This window comes from Pelophylax lessonae (assembly GCF_965119305.1).
Source record: "Pelophylax lessonae genome assembly, chromosome: 1".
Classification (NCBI taxonomy): domain Eukaryota; kingdom Metazoa; phylum Chordata; class Amphibia; order Anura; family Ranidae; genus Pelophylax; species Pelophylax lessonae.
This window is the reverse complement of record NC_138768.1, coordinates 180,981,351-181,003,452: the sequence shown is the minus strand read 5'-3', so window position 1 is coordinate 181,003,452 and position 22,102 is coordinate 180,981,351. Positions and strand designations below refer to the sequence as shown.

At 41.1% G+C, this 22,102-nt stretch overlaps 1 protein-coding gene across 1 annotated transcript in view; it reads left to right on the top strand.

Annotated features, from left to right (window-relative positions):
* The window catches only part of EPB41L4A (erythrocyte membrane protein band 4.1 like 4A), a 445,595-nt gene that overhangs the window by 257,330 nt on the left and 166,163 nt on the right, over window positions 1-22,102 (top strand). Inside the window, exon 7 of the mRNA XM_082243130.1 lies at window positions 21,031-21,118. Within this exon, the coding sequence (XP_082099256.1) occupies window positions 21,031-21,118 (88 nt within the window). The remainder of the gene's footprint in view (window positions 1-21,030; window positions 21,119-22,102) is intronic.

The window sequence follows — 22,102 nt, the reverse complement described above, 5'->3', positions numbered from 1 at the left end:
CACCGCACCAGCTTGAACTTCACTTATGGGACTCACCACGTCACCAAGTGTTACTGCAGTGCTGGTTTGACTATGACCAGGATGTACTAGGCCGCTGGTGCTTGCCAGTTCACCAGAAGTTTGAGCAGCACTAGTACCGATACTCTGCTGCATACAAGAAACCTGCGGTTGTTGCAACTCAGCAACAAAAGAACGGGGTTGAGTATGCCTGACCTTACCAGGGACCACTACTCCGTCGTCAGAGCTATCTGTCAGGGTGCCACTGCTCTCTACAGGTTTGAATACTGAGCTTGATTCTGACAGTGAGGCTTCCCCATCGCTCTCATCTGTCATGCTCAGTATCGTGTAGGCCTCTTCACTAGTGTACCTCTGTTTGGACATTTTGGCCAATAAATTTATAGATACCTAGTGTGACTCACAGGTAAAAAAGCACCTGGTAGTCAAGGACTGTTTGAACCACTACCAAAAAATGTAACTACTAGTGCTAGCAGAGATCAGGCCTGACTCAGCTAATGCTGCCGTTTAGTGTGCTGTGTATTGGAAGTGACAGTAATCAGGTGATATTGCACTTCTTGGGTTGGGGGGGGGGGGTGGGCGGAGGGCCTAAACACAGGGGCTGTAGGTGTCGGGGCTGACTCACTGTATGATGCTTTCTTCTCTGAAGCTGGAACCGGAAAGGGCTCCAGGAGAGAAGATTGCATCATTGCCTGTGTTTACATTACACAGGCACAAGACGCTCTGCAATTGGTCAGAACGGATCACCAGGTCCAGGTCATAAATCAGCACATTGTGGGGACGGCGGGTCTGTGCGGCCCCTAGCCCCGCGGGCGACTGACGTACAGTTACGTTGGTTAGCGCAGCCAAGCCACCCTGCCGGAGTAAAACTGCGGCGGGTGGTCAGCAACTTAAGGTAAACTAAAACATTTGTTTGCTTGTTATGGTAACATCTCCTCTCTGTGCCTTGACAGCAAATATATGGTAGTTGGCCCTAGTGTCAACTTACACAGCTAGCCTGTAGATACATGAGTGAAAACATCCTGGATGTTCTGGATGACCTCTACAGATATCATGCCTCAGATTCTACAGAGGACACATCCGGAACATTCCATTATCCTAAGCAGCCTTCTTATTACATATCTTCACTCTTCTCAGCTATCCGATAGTTGGTGGCTCGCATGTTGATTGTCTGTTTCAGAAGAGTACCTTCCTGGGTACTGACATTTAGATTTATCTTTCTGAACTTAATTTACATTTTTAGACAATATAATAATGTTTTTAAAACTGACCATGCATTACAGGGGCATGTTGAAGTCTAGTTTTCTTTTGAAAAATAATATTTTGCCATATTACCACACATTACCCTTACAGACTAACTTCCATAGAGAGCCTTGAGTAGCATTGTACATGTATGCCAAGTATAAACTGCTTAGACCTTGATTGATTTTGTCCCACTGATCCATTCACTGTTACAATTACAGTATAAATTAGTCAAAACTAGTTTACACATTGTGACCCTGATTTACTTAATTGTGTAAATAAGTGAAATAATTCAGGACCAGATTTATTGTAGTTGAAAATTGGGTAAATGAAAGTACACTTTAAACATTCTAAAGGATAAGTTCATGTTTCGGAACATGCTACACCCATATTCAGGGTGTAACATGTTAAGGATCAGGTCCTGCACCCCCCCTCCCCTTCCTAAATTTTCGATCTGACAGCTAGCAGGGATCTTCTGCCCCTTGCTAGCTGTCACAATTTTTTTAAAACTTGGCTGAGCGAGGTCCATCCGCCTGGTTGTGTCACTCATTCACAGTGTTCTATGCATTGAAAACTACACGATCTGGCAGCCTTTGTGGCTTTCAATGAACTACCACATCGCTGTGGAGCATCGTGGTAGTTCATTTTCTCTTCTGGTCATATTGTATCTACTTGCCGGTACAGGAAGTGCAGGCACACAGATACACTGACAGATCTGCAGGAGACCTGCATGGCACCAGCGATCTTCAGTGCTTTAGAGGCTCCAGGAACAAAAAATAATAATCTGCAAAAAATTAGCATTTATTTATTTTTGTTAAAAGGTGAACTTATCCTATAATCATGATAAAAAACATTTTCACAAGGATTCATCTCAATTAATTTTCTTCTTTATTTAGGCAAATGCTACACAGATAACTAAATCCATTTGATAGTACAAGATTTAAAGCGGTGGTCGCCAACCTTTCAGTCCTCATGGACCATTAAACTCACAATTGTGAATCCCCCAGATCACTAACATAAATTTTTCTTGCCTTGTACACACAATGCTCAGACTCCCTGTCCCCTTCCCCCAGATCACACTGCTGCCTTATACACGCAATGCTCCATTTCTCTGCACCCCCCCCCCTTGCATAGCACTACCTTACTCACACCTATCATTGTATCTCACCTTCTTATCCAGCCATGTGCTCAGGCTTTGTACTTCCTCCCACAGTCTGTGCCATTGGAAGTCCCTTCCTTCTTCACCTCCCATTCTCTGCACTACTCCCGGCACCTCCCTCTGAGTTCACAGGAGCTAAAACTAAAGAGGAGGCACGGGGTATCGATGCACGCTGACAGTATTGACTGTCAGCGCGCATTGAGAACAACACTGGAAACAACATTGGGCGGTATACATCCGCCACAATGTTGATTTGCGGCAGAACCCCTGGGGACCACCAAAGTTTTCTGGTGGACCATAAGTGGTCCATGGCCCACTGGTTGGCGATCGCCTGTTTAAAGTATATATAAAACCCACATTTTTATTTTTTATTTTGGATAGCATAGGGAACTAAAAAAAACTCCATCTGATTTTTTGCTATCTTTTTTACAAATAGGGGTATTTCCCTTCCTGTAGGCATAACTAAAAATGAGAAACAAATTATTGAACAGAAGAAAGAGGCCTTCTTCTGTCCTCTATACACAACAGGAAATGAGGAGAAATCTCTCCAATAATAGGAGAAATATCTTCTATCCTGTAGTTGCAATAGGAAATGAGAGGAAATCACTTCATCAGGAGAGAAATGCCTTCTCCTGTAGACAAAACATAAAATGAAGAGAAATCTTTCCATCAGGAGGAAAATGCCTTCTTTGACCAGTGCCGCTGTATAAGGTGTCCCCATTGGAAGATTTCAACTCTATTCTAGAATCATTGGCAACAGGACAAAAAAAGAAAGTGAATCTCCCTAATAGGGTTTAAGACAGTAATTACTCTTTACAAAAATGCTGATTCCTCCCCACTCTATCCAAAACTAAAAATAACATTTTGGCTATACATGAACTATTTGTTGGCAGTTGCCTCGTGGGTAACACACTGCAAGCAAGATGCTGTTATTGAGATAACTGCCAATGAGTAGTGACATTTTTTTTTAGCAAACAAATTGAATTGCCAATGTAGCCGTAGTCCGGCATTCCAGATTTATTTAATCGGACCCAGACTGTGTAACCAACCTAATGGTATACAAGATAAGTGAATACCTAAGCTGATTTATGAAGAGAATTAGGAAAGTAGAACTGCTGCCCACTGTCGTATTCTTTATCTAATGTGAATGATAAAACCTTGATTAGCTGGTTTGGGTGACAAGGTTACTTCTGCTTCAGGTTTTAAACTGTAAATTAAACCCAATCAGGTGAATTTGTAAGAAGCAGAAACAGCTGATTTATAAGAGCCGAAAGAAAAATTGGAGCTGTTATTTGGAACAACCAATCAAGTTTCTACTTTTTCAGATAAAAAATGAAACTAGTTGCTATGGAGAATGCTTCCACCTTTCATTTTTTCCTACCTTATTATTCAAGCAGCACCATGTATCTATCCTCCCCCTTAATAGGTCTTTTTTTGCAGTGCAGGTTGATAAGGAAATCTAACTTCATCATTAGTTGCTGTAGATATAATGTTGATGTTTCCTCTAATTTATATAATTGAACCTCAGTCATTGTAAAAGCATTGGATGCTTCATGTACACATCCAGCTCATGCAGTCTTCCCTTTCAGCTCTGGATCTTTCCACATGGTTTGTAAGACCTCTGGCGATTTCGGGTGTGTCAAACTAACATTGCATGCAAATGGCTTATTTCCATTGACCTTTCATAGGTCACCTTCTGTAAAATAAAAAAATAAATGCCCAAACTGCTTGACAGATCCAGCCTCTATGAAGGACATACTTGAAGTGAGAGGGCTGAGTAGGTAGACACATTAGTGATCAACCTGTTGTCCTCGGTGGAACATCTGCCTATCTGTGGACAACTGTACACTATAGTAGTGGTAAGAAATCTGCTTTGAGGCCTTTGTAGTGGCTTTACTTAAGCATTTTATTTTTTTTAAATGCATGTAAATCGGAACTGTAGGCCTCCTGACGGTGACAACAGTGGACCATGTCTGTGTAATGTGTGTTGAAAAGGCCACTTGTAGTTTCCATTGCAAGGCTGTGAACATGATTATATAGTTACATAGTCAGGTTGAAAAAAGACAAGTCCATCTAGTTCAACTGAACAACCGGGGGACAGTGACAGTGTTATCACCCTAAAACTGGACATACCCAAATGGGATCCTTCATGGCAGGATCACCAGGCATATCTTTTCTTTTTTTTTTTTTTAAACCACTTAAGCCCTGGAAGATTTTACCCCCTTCCTGACCAGGGGGTATTTTGCAATTCGGCACTGCGTGAATTTAACGGACAATTGCGCGGTCGTGCGACGCTGTACCTAAACGAATTTGACGTCCTTTTTTTCCCACAAACAGAGCTTTCTTTTGGTGGTATTTGATCACCTCTGCGATTTTTTGATCATGCGCTATAAACAAAAAAAGAGCGTCAATTTTGCAAAAATAACAATATTTTTCACATTTTTTTAAATGAAATTCCCCCCCAAAAAAATGTAAAAATCAAAATTTTTTAACATTTTCGGCCAATTTGTTTTATGCTACATATGTTTGGTAAAAAAAAAATCGCAAAAAGCGTATTTTGATTGGTTTGCGCAAAAGTTATCGCGTTTACTAACAAAGGGAAAGATTTTTGTCATTTTTGTTGTTTTTTTTTTTAACGCGTAATGGCGGCGATCTGCAATTTTTTTGCGGTACTGCGGACAGATCGGACCCTTGACTGACATTTTTGACACTTTTGGGGTTACCAGTGACATTTCTACAGTAATCAGTGCTATACATATGCACTGTTACTGTAAAATTACACTGGCAGTGAAGGGGTTAACTTTATTTGAGAGGGAGGGGTGGTGTGTGTCCCTAGGGGCGTTATTCTTACTGTGATTGGCTGTGGCTTGAGCTGTAGGAACAATGATCAACGGTGCTACATAGTAGAACCGTATGATCATTGTTTCTACACAGGGGAGAATGACAGGCGGCTTGTTTACACTAGCCGTCTGACTTTCTCCCTCTCCACCGACGATCGCCGAGTGACCGGCGGACATCGGGTCCGCCGGTCACACGCGCAGTGGGGTCCGTGACCGCGCGGGAGCGCGCCTCCAGCGGCAGGCGCTTGCTCGCTCCCCAGAGCCTCACAGGCTAGTGACGTAGACCTACGTCGCTTTGCCTGTGAGGGGCTGACTGCCGCAGTAAATATACTGTGAGCAGTCGGCAAGTGGTTCAACTTTTTTTTTTAAACTTTTTTTTTAATTCACATAGAACATATGATGTAAAGATTTTACAAAATGTATATATGCATAACATTTATACACATAAGAAACAAAAATGAATAACTATATGGAAACAATATAGTGTCATCATAAATAATAAGCTGTTATTGTGTTGTAAAACTATATCAAGTATTGGTATTTATAGCAATTGTTTTGATAGAGTGATCAAACAAAAGGAAAAAAAACAAAACAGAAAATAAAGATTTAGGGGACTTCAATAGTAAGGATGTCACCAGGCATTATTATAATGAAAGTAGCAGACTTAAAATATTAAAAATGACTTTTGATTTTAGATTAACATGTGTAGCGCCACCCCCGAAGGAGTCCCTTGAGTTTGTTTGGTTCTCTATTCTGCCTCTCAACCCCAAGAACAGTCTCAGTCCTTCTGACACACCTGGCAGTAATGTTATTGCAAACACCACAGTAAATGGACACCAATTGTAGTGAATACAGAAATTATTTTTACTGTAAAAGTTCTTTAGGAATGGAACAAACAATAGCAATATAATCAAATGATCGACGGATATATAAAAAAAAAAAAAAAACTCAGTTGAGTCTTACTAAACTGAAAGGGGTTAGGAGTATACAAATTCAATACTGTAACCCATCTACCAACCCTGCAAATATCCCTGAAAGCAGAGGTAACCACGGAAGCAATGACAGACTGCAATGTAATAAAACACTTTAACAGATTGACCACCAACTCTACTCAAGTTGAGCTCTATGGGACCAGGCAGGAGGAGGGCAGTAGAATGACCAGGCCTGTGTTAGACCACTGCTTTCTATCCCCTGACACCACAGTCCCCGTAAACCATAAAAGCACAATATATATTTCAATGTAACACTCCAACTCTTGAGTCTTAAAATCGGTTCACCTAATGTATCCTGAGTCCTGGATGTATGTGTGGGCACTAGGGCTGTCACGACTCGTCTACTACAAAAATTCGTCGACGTGCGTGAAAGGCGTCGACGCGTCACCGCGTGACGTCACATGCCCCCTGCTCGCATTGCCGGCCGGCCGCTGCATTGATTGGGGCCGCTGCACTGCCCCGCCCCCAGCCCCCGCTGTGCTCCAGCCGCTGTGAGCGGCATGACATCCAGTAGGCGAGCGGCATGACATCCCGGAGGCGAACGGCATGACATCCCGGAGGCGAGCGACGCTCTGCACACTGAGGCAGTGATGTGGTGCAATGCTCTGCTGGTGCAAAAGTTAGTAAAATGCCCTTATGCCCCCTTTTTTTTTTTTTTTTTTTTACTTACTGAAATAAAACATTGTCATAACTTGTGACATAATTAAAGCTTAGCCATATTTTTACAAAATGCAGAAAGATTGCCACAAAACCTAAAAATGTCTTTAGTATGAACTGTCATTCTTCTATATTTCTTCTGAGTGTGTCAAATGGTGGTACAGCCACAAACTAGACATGCTGTATACAACAGCATATTCATACAATGTCATGTAGCATTTTACACATGCTTGGCGAAGCCCCTCTACTACAGCTATAGCAGTCATGCAGAAGTGACATTTTCTAGGTGCTTGATGGTGCCGCTCCACTAAATGTACTGCAGCTCTGTGTAGATGGCACTTCATTTGTGCTTGATAGTGCCTCTCTACTAAAATTATAGAAGCCCTGTGTAGGTGACATTTAAAAAGTGCTTTGCTTACACGTCACATCTACAGCAGCCTTGCGTAGGTGACATTTTACAGAGGCTGGACAGTGCATCTTCACTACAACTACAGCATCCCTGTGTTGAAGACATTTGAGGTGCTCAACAGTGCCTCTCCACTTCATCTACAGCAACCCTGTGCAGTAAAAATCTGGGTCAGGAAGGTCCAGTAATTTGTTCTATTACAGACAGCCTTGGTTAGCCAGCAGGTTCCATTTAAGGGCTTACTGAGGGGTCTGTACTGGGAGGGGGGCTTACTGAGGGGTCTGTACTGGGAGGGGACTTACTGAGGGGTCTGTACTGGGAGGGGGGGGCTTACTGAGGGGTCTGTACTGGGAAGGGACTTACTGAGGGGTCTGTACTGGGAGGAGGGCTTACTGAGGGGTCTGTATTAATTACAGGATTAATTAGCTAATCAAAAAAACACTCAATTAAGCAAAAAAACTAAAATAAAAATAATCCTTAGATTAGTCGACTAATTGTAAAAATAATCGATAGATTAGTCGACAGACAAATTAATCGTTAGTTGCAGCCCTAGTGGGCACGTATGGCACCAGTGACTTTAATCCTTTGAGGGGAAATTGGTTGTAGTTTTAGAAGGGAAGAAGACCTTGTGTCTTCAGCTAGCTCTTGGCTGGTGCACTTAGATGTCCTGTTTAGCAGGATGATGCAAAGTGTACTGTAAGACTCCCAAAGCAAAATGAACACTTCTACTGCCTGGCAGGGGATGTGTGCAACAGTGTGCTTCTTATGTAGGCAAAGATAGACAATGTTGTCTGCTTGCAGTTTCTCTGTGTCTCTGTAAAATGGGCAAGTGTCCGTTTCCCAATCCTGCGACCAAGTCCCAAGGGAGAAGATGTCCTGGGACCAACTCTTTGAGTTGCCTGACTGGCTACCCAACAACAAGAATGCTTCATGCTGTCTGTGCCAATGGCTGACGGTCCCTCTGGGGTGGAATGTCCTTGACCTACTTTGGAACTGTGGTGGGAAACCGTCGCACCGACCCTGGGTGGCAGCACCCTTCTCTTGCGTCTGGTCTTCTCCTTGCCTCATGGTCTTTCCCCCACTCCAAGGCAGCCTCCTGGTGTCCTTTACTTCTCTCCCCTGTGGGAATGCTGGGGTGTGTGGTTCTGCCCCCAGGCATTACAAAAGGGCCGTCTGTGTTGGGGACTACAAATCCCAAAATCCTTTGCTGCTGCCGCTCTGCCCAGTGATAGGCTCTATCCTCCTGCCAATCCCAGTCCCTGTGAGCGCCACTGCACAGTGTGGGGAGGGGAGGGAGGGGGAGAAATCCCCTGCAGCTGCCGACAGGCTCTGTGTCACAGCAAGTCTGTCAGTGTGTGTGTGTTGGGGGGGGCGGCGGGAGGTGTGGGGCCGCAGATGGTCGGAGCGGCACACAGTAAAGCTTAGAAAAGATTTTAGTGATTTGGGATCACATATATAGTACTTTAAAGTGGTTGTAAACCTTAAAACATTTCTACTTGAAAAAATAAACCTGTTAAACTTACCTGCTCTGTGCCGTGGTTTTGCACAGAGCAGCCCTGATCCTCCTCTTTTCGGGTCCCCCAGTAGTGTTGTCAGCAAATTTGCATACCAGAACTTTGATTTACTTAGACTTTATAGGCTGGTCATTGATTTAAAAAATGACCTTGGAACCTCTCAAGGTGATCTCTTTGCATTTCAGATCCATTTTAGAGGAGCTGCTGGAGAAAGAGCCTATAGAATGCTGCCGTTCTTTCTTAGAGTTCACATTTCGCTGCATTTTTTTATTACTCAACATAGAAAAATAATAAAATATTCCCTTAAAAAAGGTAATTGTGTTTATGTCAGATTCTTTTTCCGTGGTAGGTCTGATAAAGGTGCCTTTCTGTTTGTCCTACATGGTTACACACTATAGTTGGCTCTCATTACTCTTAGCAGCATCAATTGAAAGGCTAGGTAGAGGACAAAGAATGAATAATGGTAATAAGCTGCTATATTTACAGTTATACACACACAAAAAAAGTAAAGTGTAAGAAGTTCATTGAATATATGGATTCTTACATAAGTCTAGTCATGACTGGTAAGCCATATCAGATTTTATTGTGGACTTACTAACTAAATTCTGAAGGAACATTTCCCTTGTATGTAGATTTGCTTACTTTGTCTGAACCTGATAAATAAGCTCAATTTTCAGAGTCATTGAAACATGCAGTCTGACAGTTGCTGCCTTCTCAAATGCCTGGTCTCACATACTGCTCACTGTACACAAACGTTTAACCACTTCAGGACTGCACCTTTACAGATTTATTGCTATAGGGCGGCTCTCCTGTACAGGATCACATATATATATATATACCTGTATCTGCACTTCTGCCTGCAGGGGGCAGGCAGCTTCTAGTGGGATTAATCACAGCAAAAGATGATCTGCGGGGGCCGCTGGATTTCTGTCAGCACCCGCCGATCATTGGTAAAACACACAGAATTGAAATCTACCTATGTAAACAAGGCAGATCGCTGTTCTGACTGGGGGGAAAGATGGATTTTGTGTTCCTGCAAAGCAGAAAGTAAAATCTATCTCTTCCCCTAGTAAAAGCACCTAACCGTACACAAAAACACTGGTAAGGCATATAGTTAAACCTTTGATTGCCCTAGATGTTTAACGCCCTTGCCAGCCAGTGTTATGTGCATATTTTTAGCACTGATAACTATTAGAGCCACTGGTTCCCGCAAAGTGTAAAAAGTGTCAGTTAGTGTCTGATTCTCCGCCGCAATATCACAGTCCCGCTATAAGTTGTTGATTGTCGCCATTACTAGTATAAAAAAAATTCTATAAATATATACTATAATTTGTAGACGTTATGACGTTCCTGTAAACTAATCAATATACGCTTATTATTGGGTTTTTTTTTTTTAACAAAAATATAGCAGGATACATATTGGCCTAAATTTTTGAAGAAGTTTGATTTTTTGATTTTTTTTTTCTAATTGGGTATGTTCTATAGCATAAAGTAAAAAATATTGTTTTTTTTCTTTTCAAAATTGTTGGTCTTTTTTGGTTTATAGTGCTTCATGACCATACAATTGTCAGTTAATGGTCATGAAGGGGGTTAACCTTCCAGAGGTCAAGTGGTTAAACCAGGTGTGAGGTCAAGCTACTGTCAGTCATCATGTGATCCTTGACTGTCTATTATCTGAGCAATGGCAACTCTGATAATTCAATGTTGAAAGGTGAGTAGTAGGATTTAGTTCTATTTGTTTTAGGGGTTCACACCTCCCTATTTCATCAGTGCCCTGCTTTTCTACGTGCATTACCTCAAGTCACATTAACAAACTTATATGTGTTAGTGTGCTATTAATTTTGAATGGCACCCCAGCGGACTAAGGCAAGTGCACTCCCAATTGTGGCCCTTAGAAACCCTTTAATGGGCAAACAAACACTAATTTATGACATAATGTGCATGCGCTTCTACAGTTGTGTGAATCCAGCCCTAAATTCTGCTGCTAGTCACAAGTCACAAAAAGTATATAGTAGTGTAGAATATTGAATCTGTATTCTAGGAAAACAGATACTGTAAATACACAGGCAAAATGCATGCATAGGAAAGGATTTGTAATATTATACAACCCATCTTGTGATCCAAGCATCCCTGCCAGTTGACATACCAGATCCTTGTATGTGACATCCTCAGTGCCACACAGCCTACTAGCAGTTTGCATTGCATTCTCCATTCAATCTCGTGGAGATTTGCACTCCCATCAAAGTGTATATTTTTGTTTATTAAAAAATCTTACAAACATACAACATAAAAACCATATTAACATATATAGAAAAAATAAATAAAAATGAATATATATCTAAATAAACAAAAAAAACAAGAAAAGAAAAATATATATATATTTTTTCAGAAAATAACATAAATAGAACTATATACAAAGAAACATAATTTTATTATCCGTAAACTACTAAATTTATGCAAAACACAAGCCTACTTCAAGTATTAAACATTTTTCCAATGCATGTAGCCTTTTTTCAAAAATCTGATCTTCTAAAAATCTAGGGGACGTGAACGGATAGAAAGAAAAGGTACACATCCAGAGACTTGATAGGCAGCAGCTACTGGGACCTGACATTTCTCCATGCCTTTGTTCAGGTCCCCAGTTGCCACCTGTCCCTCTTAAGACCCAGAATCTTCCCAAACTCACTCAGAATGTTGTGCACCACCACCTCGATAGGAAGGACTTTTTTTTCTGAGTGGAAACCTGAGAGTGCATTCCACGTGAAGTAACGGACTACTAAGGTAACTAGAAAAAGTCTCAAAATCCCAGTGAGTTTGAAAGGCTCCATATGACCACTCTGCATAACTCAAGTAGGAAAGGAATGGGATACCCAGAGCCAGACCCAACTGCTTATAGACTTTTACATGTAGGGGGCACTGGAGCAAGAAATGGTCCATCTTTCCCTCCACCCCAGCATACTCCATTCTTGGACAACCACGGTTTTCCACAGAGCGATGCTTCAGGTTGCTCTTCACATAGTCTGTCATGGAATGAGTGCCAGGCCAAATCCCAAAACTTTAAAGGGATTCTTTCCAGATTAATCAAACGCAGACCCTCCCTCATAATAGGGCCTGGGCAAATCCCTCAAGGCCAGTGGCTTGCTAAAGGCAGATTCAACAACCCTTCCTCCTTTTAGGCAGGGGGCAACGTGAGCTGGGAGCTTACCATGTCGGACCCTCAGGCTTTTCACTTGGCCACCATTCTCCCAGCTCCTAAGAAAAGGCCTAAACCAGGACTGAAAAATACCAACCCACCCAGGCAGTTCCTCTGCTAGCATATTACTAAAATTATTTTTCAATGATATTAAAACTCCATCGGAGTGTAATCTCTCCATAAGGTTGAACAGAGATGGTGATGTGCATGTGGGTCAATCTGAAATGATTCTGACAGGAGGCTTTACAGTGCTAAGGATACCAAACAAACGAGATCTTGGAGGTTCAGGGATAGGTGAGTATAATGCTGGCCATACACAATCTTCTTTAGATTTACCAAAAGATATGTAGTGCAAGGGCTTTCCTGACTGGATACAATTTTTTTGCATAGTTCAGGTATGTCCTTATATTCTATAGTTATGGTAAATCCAAAGTTTGTACAGTCAAGTAGTAAAGTGCAGGGGCGCTATGAAAATAAGCATAACTGAACTGAAAGCGCATTTACACTTTAAAGCAGGGTTTCTCAACTCCAGTCCTCAAGGCACACTAACAGGCCAGATTTTAAGTATTACCTTGGGGAGATGCAGACTAGAATACTGCAATCACTGAGCAGCAAATGATTTCACCTGCGATGTATTTCAGTTTTCTTGCAAACCTGGCCTTTTAGTGTGCCTTGAGGACTGGAGTTGAGAAACACTGCTTTAAAGAACTGTCTAAAATAAATCCATTACCTGTGTCTTTCATGATATCCATGTATCTGCCAGCACTACAATGTCCTGTGCTGAGCACTTTCCCCTTGAGGTTTTGCAGCAACATATCTTACGGCATACTTGTACCTTCCTTTCTTACCAATTCCAATATGTCCAGTCAGTTGTGCGCTACATGGGAAAAAGACAGGAATATCTTAATGTGAAATAGAATTTTATAAGACTCTATGCACTAGCACTGTCAAAAACAAACCTATTTTATTTCTGCAATAACATTTACATTCAGGCAGAAAACATTACAGTTTAAAATTCTTCTCCACTAGCCAAGGAAACGAGCAAGATATGACTGGCAAGTCATCATTTTTATCTCAAGGTAAGATAGTAAGCTGTACAAGTTAACTTTTGAATATAAAAACAAATATTCTTTCCCAGTTGAGTTTCCTTTAATTTTATACTCCTGTCGCCTTATATAATTTTAATGTGGTTATTCTATTTGTTTTCCCCAGCGATATGGATTTTAAATTGTGCAAGCATGATTTTTGCAGTTTTAGATTCATAAATTCATGAGTTTAAACTTAACAAAAGAAGCTTTTTTTTTTTTTTTACTTGAGTCTCATTCTTGTTACTGGTTCTATGTAGAAGTGTTATTACTTTTTAGTTCCAGATAATCTCCTTTTGCCTATTCATCTTGGGAAATAAACCATATAGGCTTAATGTAATGTGTGTACAAGAACATTTCGTCTATTTTATTGAACATGATTTATGCCTCAGAGAACATGGCAACATTTTGTTTGAAAACTCTGGAAACCTGCATTTTCCATGGATCATGTACAGTTTAATCTTATTGTACACAAGACAGAACAAAATGCCCTGACAGCAATGATGTGAAGAACATTTTATTGGAACAAATGTTTACAGACAAGTTGTTACTTTTTCTAAGGTCTTCCAAGATTTTTTTTTTTTTTTTTTTTTTTTTTTTTTTAATGATTAGATGTTCAAAACTTTTGTTTGGGAACCTGTTTCTGGCAAAGTTCCTAAATATTCAATGATAAAATCATTATATATCACTTCCACTTTTCTTCCAAATAATGCATTACAAAGATATTTGTATTTGGTGTTTTCATGGGGTTCAGTTGCTCTTATAGTACAAAAAGTGCTATGGACTTTGTTATATTTATTAAATTTAGTTTTAGTAAGTTTTGTGCTTTGTGGTCAAAAATGTAAAGTTCCAAACAACCATGAGCATATTGTGAAGTGTAATATTCATGAGCGGTTTTCTTCAAACTGACAATTGTTTATATGTTTACTAAAGATATGGGGGTAACTGTGCATCTCCTGTTTTCTGGACATATTTTCATATTTTATAACTGGTATTCCACTGATGAAAATGTAAGGATAACTGTATAAATAGTAGTAGTTACTCACAGCCACATTGATGTACTGTATGTTAAGGGCGTTTCACTGTGGCTCTAATGAGTGTGTTGAACATTGTCTACTATTGAAAGCCACACTGGTAACATGGTCACCTTAATCCAATCACCATGGAATGAATCAAGGGGAACAAGATAGGATGTATTAAAAAAAGAAGAAACACTCTTTTAGGACAGTAAGGTGCACATTTTAGACAAAGAGAACAGCTAGTTTAAAAGAGGGCAAGCTGTTGACTACAATTCACATCTTAAAAATTCACGCCCTTCCCATACATTGTGGCATGTGATTGGATTAAAGTCTGGTACACACGGGCCAAATATCATCCAGTATCGGGCGATTCAACAGAAACTGCCTGACATTTGGCCCGTGTGTACACCAGCCTGTCCGGAAAGGCCAGCTTCTGTCGAACGAGCATGCTGGAAAACCAGCATCTGATCGGCATCCAATCAGCGCTGGCAGCCAATGGCTGCGAGCACTGACCAGTGTGTTCTGACAGGCGGACAGTCCCCTTGTCAGAACACAATAGCTCAGCGAGGAGATTGCTCGCTGTACTGACATTAGATAGTACAGTGAGCTCCTCCTGAGCGCTCCTTGTTTTTTTTTTTTGTTTTTTTCATTCAGCCCACTGGGTTGAACAAAAAAAAAACTGATAGTGTGTACCAGGCTTAAGATTATTGAGCCACCTGTGTAGACTAAAATGCTGGGTTAGGTTTTAAACACTCGTTAAAGCTAAAGAAGTTACTGGGATGAAATGCAGAATAGTCTTTCAAACAAAAACGGGGATTGGGGAAAGAACCAATCATCAGTACAACCATGTCTCACAATACTGTGCTTGTCATGTAACCAAAAGCATACAAAAAATTAAAATATTATACCTGGAGAAGAAAGTGCCCAATGTACAAAAGTGGTTAGCAAAATAACAAGTCAAACAGGTAATGATGCTAAAGTACCTAATTTTATTACAAAATATAAAAAAATATAAAAAGCCAATTAATATTAATGTTGTAGTGAATTGGCTATGGTACAGATCACAGCATCCATATAGGACAATCGGCCCATCACCCAGCCTGAGTCACCACACTAAACAGACAACATGAAAACACAAATTAAACTGCACGAATGGGACAAAAAAAAGTCTTTTAACATTACAGAACAAGTCCAGTTGAAATGACTACTACTAGCAGTACCATGACCTAGATAAAAAACCCTTTTAGTCAACTGTATAAATATTTTCCATGGTTACTAGAAAGTTGTTAATAAGGATGTACTCATGTGATCTAATCATGTTCATGATTCAGCACCTGATGGGATGCTTAGACTAGGAGCTACCCTAGAAAGTGTTCAAAACCTACAGAGAGTCTCAAATTTACTGGAAAATCTACTGGGCAACCAGACCAGTCACAATCAGTAGCATGAAGAGAAAAGAGAGTAACTGAACTGTTTGTATATCGCAGGTCATTTAGAGCTCTGCCTGTTTTAGGTCCCTTCCACACTAGAAGGGCTCAGTTGGAGTCAACCTGTTCCACAGGGAATCTGTCTGCTGGTCCCCGCTGAGCAGGCGGGTGGCTGGTCTGTGTCCACTCCTCTTATGCAGAGCGGACACAGACACAGTCTGGGCTCCTCTATGGGCGGCCCTGTCCGTTTACCCCTGACTGCAATCCGATCCAATCTGCCAGCCAGATGAGGAATGGATCATGCACATGTTAAAAATTCACACAGATATTTAACAGGCTTTCAAAGGTTGGCTGCCAAAAAACAACATATAATATGACACATGCAGCAGAAAAAAGGTCTTATTCCTTTATTATGGGTAAAATCTCTCGTTATAATTGAACATTTCACAAATAACCATTATAACTCGCCAATTAATCCATATATCAGTCAGTCGGTGCAACAACAGGACCTGCACTATTCACATCTGTAGTTGACCACAGTACTTTCCCCCTTCGGTTTTCTTTAGTTGTAGGGAGTTCTTCCAGCAAATAGGGAGAATGATCACCTCCTCTTGAGATATCAGAAATAAACAGTCTAGCCATATTTGCCATCTGGAGCTTTGCTATCAGGAATAATTGAATGGCCAGCCACACAAAACAAAAGACTCATTTATGACTATGATGACAGATCATTTACATAATTGTTGTGACATTAAAATGTTTTTAAATATTTTTAGGAGATCTCTGGTAAATGAACTGAGGAATTTGTGCAATGCTTTAAATGATAGTTTTTCCAACTAAAATGCAGGTAATAAGGGTGCTAGATGCTTGGAGAACCTTTTGTTCACTAGAAGATGAACAAGTAATGTTTCCACCAATCGGTGGATTGGAATATTGAAGGATATTGAGTGGCATGGAAAATTGCCAAATATTTTACACTGTTTTTGTATGCATTGTGGGAAGACAGATGAAACAGATGCCCTTGCTACTGCTGGGAAAAAAACACCTTGTGAAATCAATACCTTTCATTCAGGTACAGAAAACATGCAATTACAGGAAAATGAGGCTCTAGAGAACGAAGTGTGATAACATTTACATCAAAAGCAGAGCATGTGATTTGTGTGAAGGCTGCAGGTGATTTACAAATACTAATTTTGGGATATTATTCCATGGAGTAAATCAGTGGGTCCTTGGAGAAAAGTAAGTAAAGTTAGTTTATCTTCCAGAGGCTGACATTCCAGTTTTGGATGAATAATGCAGTACTGGATCGCCAAATTGCATTTTATACCTGTTGGAGACTCTAACACGCAAAATCTATGTCTAAGCACTAGGCTTAGAAGAAAAAAACTTTTAACGCAAACAAAGTCAGTATATTTGCCAACATTTGCCAAAGTGTCAGTTTCTGCATCCAGTGACAGGATGGCCCTACCCCCAGGATTGTCCACTTGAACTTGTAGATTAAGAACGAGACGCCTGATATTGTGTGCTATTGATCTCCCAGGAATAAATCCTGATTGGTCAGAATTAATTAATTTAGTTATAACCTTGGACAGCCTATTAGTGAGTATTCAAGCTAGGAGGTTCACATCTGTCGTTAGCAGTGATATAGGTCTGTAGGAGTCTGGTAGAAGTTTATCTTTCCCCAGTTTAGGCAGTACTATCACTATGGCTTCCTGCATAGAGTCCTGCAAAGTCCCATTACATGTAATTTCCTGTATAGTGGCCAAGAGAGCTGGTAATAGAACCTTACCATATTTCGTATACACCTCAGCTGGCAGGCCATCTGCACCGGGTGCTTTATTGGAGGGTGCCAAAGCCAGGGCTTCTGTAAGCTCCTCCATGGTAATAGGAGCATTAGGAGCCACCACCGCTCGTGGATCCAACTGTGGAGGAGGACAACGATCCAACAGGGAAGAGATATCAGACAACGCGCACCTAAACTTAGATTTATAGAGCTCAGCGTAGAACTGGTGAAAGGTTACAACCATATCTGCTAAAGACGTGGCTATCTCTCCCGAACTGGTCCGAAAAGTGTCAGTATCTGAGAAAATTTAATTAAATTCCACTGTATCTTTGGCTGCAGCAGCACTTATTTGATTAGGATATTGGAAGCCTCTATGAACTGTAAATACAAGATAAAAAAGAAGGCTTCCAAGTCTATCTATTTAATGGTTAAAAAGTGTACAAATAAATAAAATTGCACTCGTAGGATATTAGAAAATTCAAGCAGATCATACTCCTTCTTGAAAGACCAGTGGCTACAACACGGGTCCAGGGGAATGGGTGAAGCATTTGCTGAAGGAACCACTGTGCCAGACCGATTCACCAATAATGGTGTCAGTGGATGCTGTACTAAACGGCTTAGTTTGTGGACAGGTGTTGGCTGGAAGTATGAGAATGAGCTGAGAATCTATACAGAGTGGGCTGTGGACAAACTAGGCTTTTAGACTTAAATCCAGAGGGATATGAAGCCAAGGGAGACTGGGGGGAGGTTTGCCTCCCCCTGCTGCCACCCACACATAAATGTCTGTGACTCCTATGATCAGGAACTCAAGAACTCAGAGATATAAGCAGCTAGTACCTGATTTGGCTCCATGACATCTACACACATTTAGTTGTTATCCCTATATCAGTATTGAGTGAACTTGGCCTTTGGGGGTTCCAGTAGACCAAGACCCTCATTGTACAGTAGGTGCAATTTTGATCATTTCAGTTGACACTCTAGCTGTTTATGTTGCACTAATAACCTTAGGTGACCTCGATTGCATTAAATATATATTAGATGGGGTTATTGTTTCCAAGTCATTTTTCAGTGCATGTATTTTTTGAGGAAAGAATGGGCATGTGTAACTGGGAGGCAGAGAAAGATCCTCTTAAGGCCTCGTGGGAAAACACTAATTTATTAAAACAATTTAATGAATTTATTTTTTTGAAAAAAAATGCAGTACATCAACAAAATATATATATTGCCCAGTGTTTTGTTTTTTTAACCCCTTTGCCACTCCTACCCAATGGCCCACTAAGAGGCTTTCAACACCAGGAGGTGGCTTCCTGCTTTGTATACGCTATCAAAGGACTCGCATGATCAGAAGCTTACGATTGTAAACAATGACCGGGAGCTGTCCATGACAGCTTGGTCAGTGTGCTGTGAATGCGCATATGAACGCATATGCAAGCGGGTGGGTGTTAAGCTCCACCCATCTTGTTACCACATGTATGCTTATAGCTGTTGGGAACTGGTTAAAACATTGCAAGAACATAAAATACCCAGTTGAGCCTGGCCAAAATTCAGTAAGCTCTTAATTTCCTCTAGTGAGCTTGACAGTGTTACAAAATCTGCTGGAGTAAAATCCCAAGCAGTATTGTCAGCATTGCCTGCTTGACTGCAGAACACAAGGAAAAGTACATATGTCCTGTAGTCCAGAGAGAAAAATTTTAAATGCTAAAACATGGGGTAATATGCGTGTATTGCAGAGATGTACTGAATGTTTTTTTGTTTTGAACTTTTCCCAGGCATATACTTTAGGCTTATCAACTATGGTTGTATATACCTCTGTTTTTTCTTGTTTTCCTTAAATGTATAGCATGGCAAAGGTTTCCTAGATGCACTAAATATTTATTTTGTTTTTAACTTAGCCCAGAGATATGCTTTACGTTTTACAACTTTGGTTTTTATATACTGTATATATTGTTTTCTTTCTCTTTTCCTTAATATATACCATGGCAAAGGTTTCCTAGAGCAATATGAGGTTTCAAATAAGAGAACAACACTAGTTTTCTTTGTTACTTAGGCATACTGACTTTAAAGTAATTGTAAAGTCTCACTTTTTTTTTCTATAAAAATAACAAACATGTTATATTTACCCATGTTATATTTACCTGCTTTTTGAAATGGTTTTGCACAGAGCAGTCTGGATCATCCTCTTCTCGGGTCCCTCTTCGGCACTCCTGGCCCTCCCTCCTGTTGAGTGCCCTCACAGCAAGCAGCTTGCTATGGGGGCACCTGAGCCATGCTGCAGCTCCATTTATCTATTTAGACACGGAGCTGCCATTCAGCTCGGCCCACTCTATCTCCTGATTGGCTAACTGAGTTTGATTGAACCACTGCTGTGTCTCAATCAGCAGAGAGAGTCCTGTACAGCTGAGGCACTCGTGGACAATGCTGGATAGAGATGGGCAGGGCAGCCATCAGAAATTTTGGGGCCCCTTACACAGCTTTAAGCCTGGGCCCCCTGGGCCTGACCACCAAGTTACACCCTCCTCCTCCTCTGCCTGGGCCTGTGAATGCATTTGATTGAATGCGAGGACACCAGGGGGGTCCTAGCAAGCAATTATTTTGACAGTGGCGGCCAGGGGGAGGCTGGGAGTCAGGAGCCAGTGCAATGGGTGGCACCAGCGAGAGTAGGGACTAGTTGCCAGTGTAGGGGAGGAAAGGAATAAAGGGGAGGTGTCAACTTGGAACCTGGGCATCCCTCGGGACTGGGCCCCTCGGGACGCCTGGGCCCCCTACATCTGTATAGGCTGTACCCCCCTGATGGCAGCCCTGAAGATGGGGCTCAGGTAAGTATTAGGGGTTGCTGGGGAGGCTGCTGCACACAGAAGGTTTATTATCTTAATGCATTAAAGCAGAGTTACAGTACGCCCAAAAATGGAACTTCCGCTTTAAGGCCTCCTGACCTCCTGACATGCCACATTTGGCATGTCATTTTTTTTGGGGGGGGGGGGGGAGCGGGTACCTACATTTGAGAGGTTTTCGCTCGGGCCGCCTAGAAGTTCTCCTCTCCCCCTTCCTCCCTGCAATCTTCTGGGACACATTACAGGTCCCAGAAGATTGTCCGCCCACTCAGGATGCGCAGCGCGACTTGCACCCTGCTGTGAAGCCACAAGCTGTCACAGCTGGGTGCCCACACTAGAGATGCTGGCACCCTGGGGAGAGAACCGAGGCTCCCACTGGCCACATCGCTGGACCGTGGGACAGGTGAGTGTGTTTATTAAAAGTCAGCAGCTACGCTTTTTGTAGCTGCTGACTCTTAATAAACACAAAAATGGGTGGAACGCCAAATTTGTGGTAAAAACCATACTGCGGTAAAAACCATAACCCCTTTATTTGAAACTTCATATGGACCCATACAGTGGTACCAGAATTAGGGTCACTGCTGTGACTCACTTGTATGTGTAAATAACAGCTTGAGCTACTGAGCTCTGTAAACAGGCTTTTTTTTTTTTAACAGAAAAAAAAAACTATATAAATCCCCTTTTATTACTCAAAGTAATACATATTCTTAATTGCCCACTGATCATTATTTGACATCTTACTTTGATAATATCAACAAAGGCCATTATGATGTTACTCAGTCCTAAATGTTTTTGTTTGCATGCCACGTAATATTGTAATAGTGTTCTGATGATCTTATCTAATATCATGTTTTTCTGTTTGTCTAGGGGACAGGTCCCAGCTGTAGCTGAATCAAATTACTTGGGAATTGCCAAATCACTTGAAATGTATGGAGTTGACCTTCATCCGGTTTATGTAAGTCCTATTTTTCAGTGTCATAAAGTAGTTTATATTTAGAAACAGGCCAGCAAAAGTGAAGGTTTTTCCTACCATCATATTCCAGCAGCCATTTTTCAAGTACAGGTTAAAAAGGAGAGCAAGCATTTGGTTGATTTGGCACTTTGGCATTTCATTTCCTTCAGTTCTATGGGTAAGTGTATATGGCTGACAAATTCAAGAGTTACAGCAGTTATAGGCATTGGGGTTTATTTATTAAAGGAAAATCCACTGTGCATTACTCGTTCACTGCAAGTGCGCTTGGAAGTGCAGTCACTGTAGATCTGAAATGAGGGGAAGCTCTGCTGATTTCTATAATCCAATCATGTGCAAGCAAAAATGCTGTTTTTTATTTTCCTTGCATGTCCCCCTCAGATCTACAGTTGATTGCCTTTAGTAAATAAACCCCATTGTTCAACGGGTTTTCACTGGAGAGAACGATTCAGCAAATTTTTAAAGCCGTAAATATGACATCCTCCAAATATTCACTGCAGATGAATCTTGCTGGTTCATGTGTATTAAATGACAGTGATTGATTCACCACCAGTGAATGTTTGGAGAAAGTCACATTTACTACTTTATAAATATGTTGCTGTGAATACATCAAGAAAGAAGCACTGGTTATCGCATGCTAACTTCTCTACATGCTGGACAAAATATGTGATATTATAAATCATTCTCTTTTCTCCAGAATACAAAGTGAACCATTCTGTAACCCTTTTGCTGCCCACCTAAGTCTGTGAGATCCAGCTGACTGATGGAAGGGATTTGGGGGCTGTGCAGCTGTGTGATTGCTTCCACACACCCCTGTTACTTTTACTTTTATATTTTACCAAAGATTGGGTATTTTTTTGCGTTTGTGTGCCCTAAAGTTATCTTTGTTTTTTTTCTATTTACATTTTGTGTTTCATAAACTGCTGCGTTAATATTGTGTGACATAATTTTATTCTTTAACCACTTCAA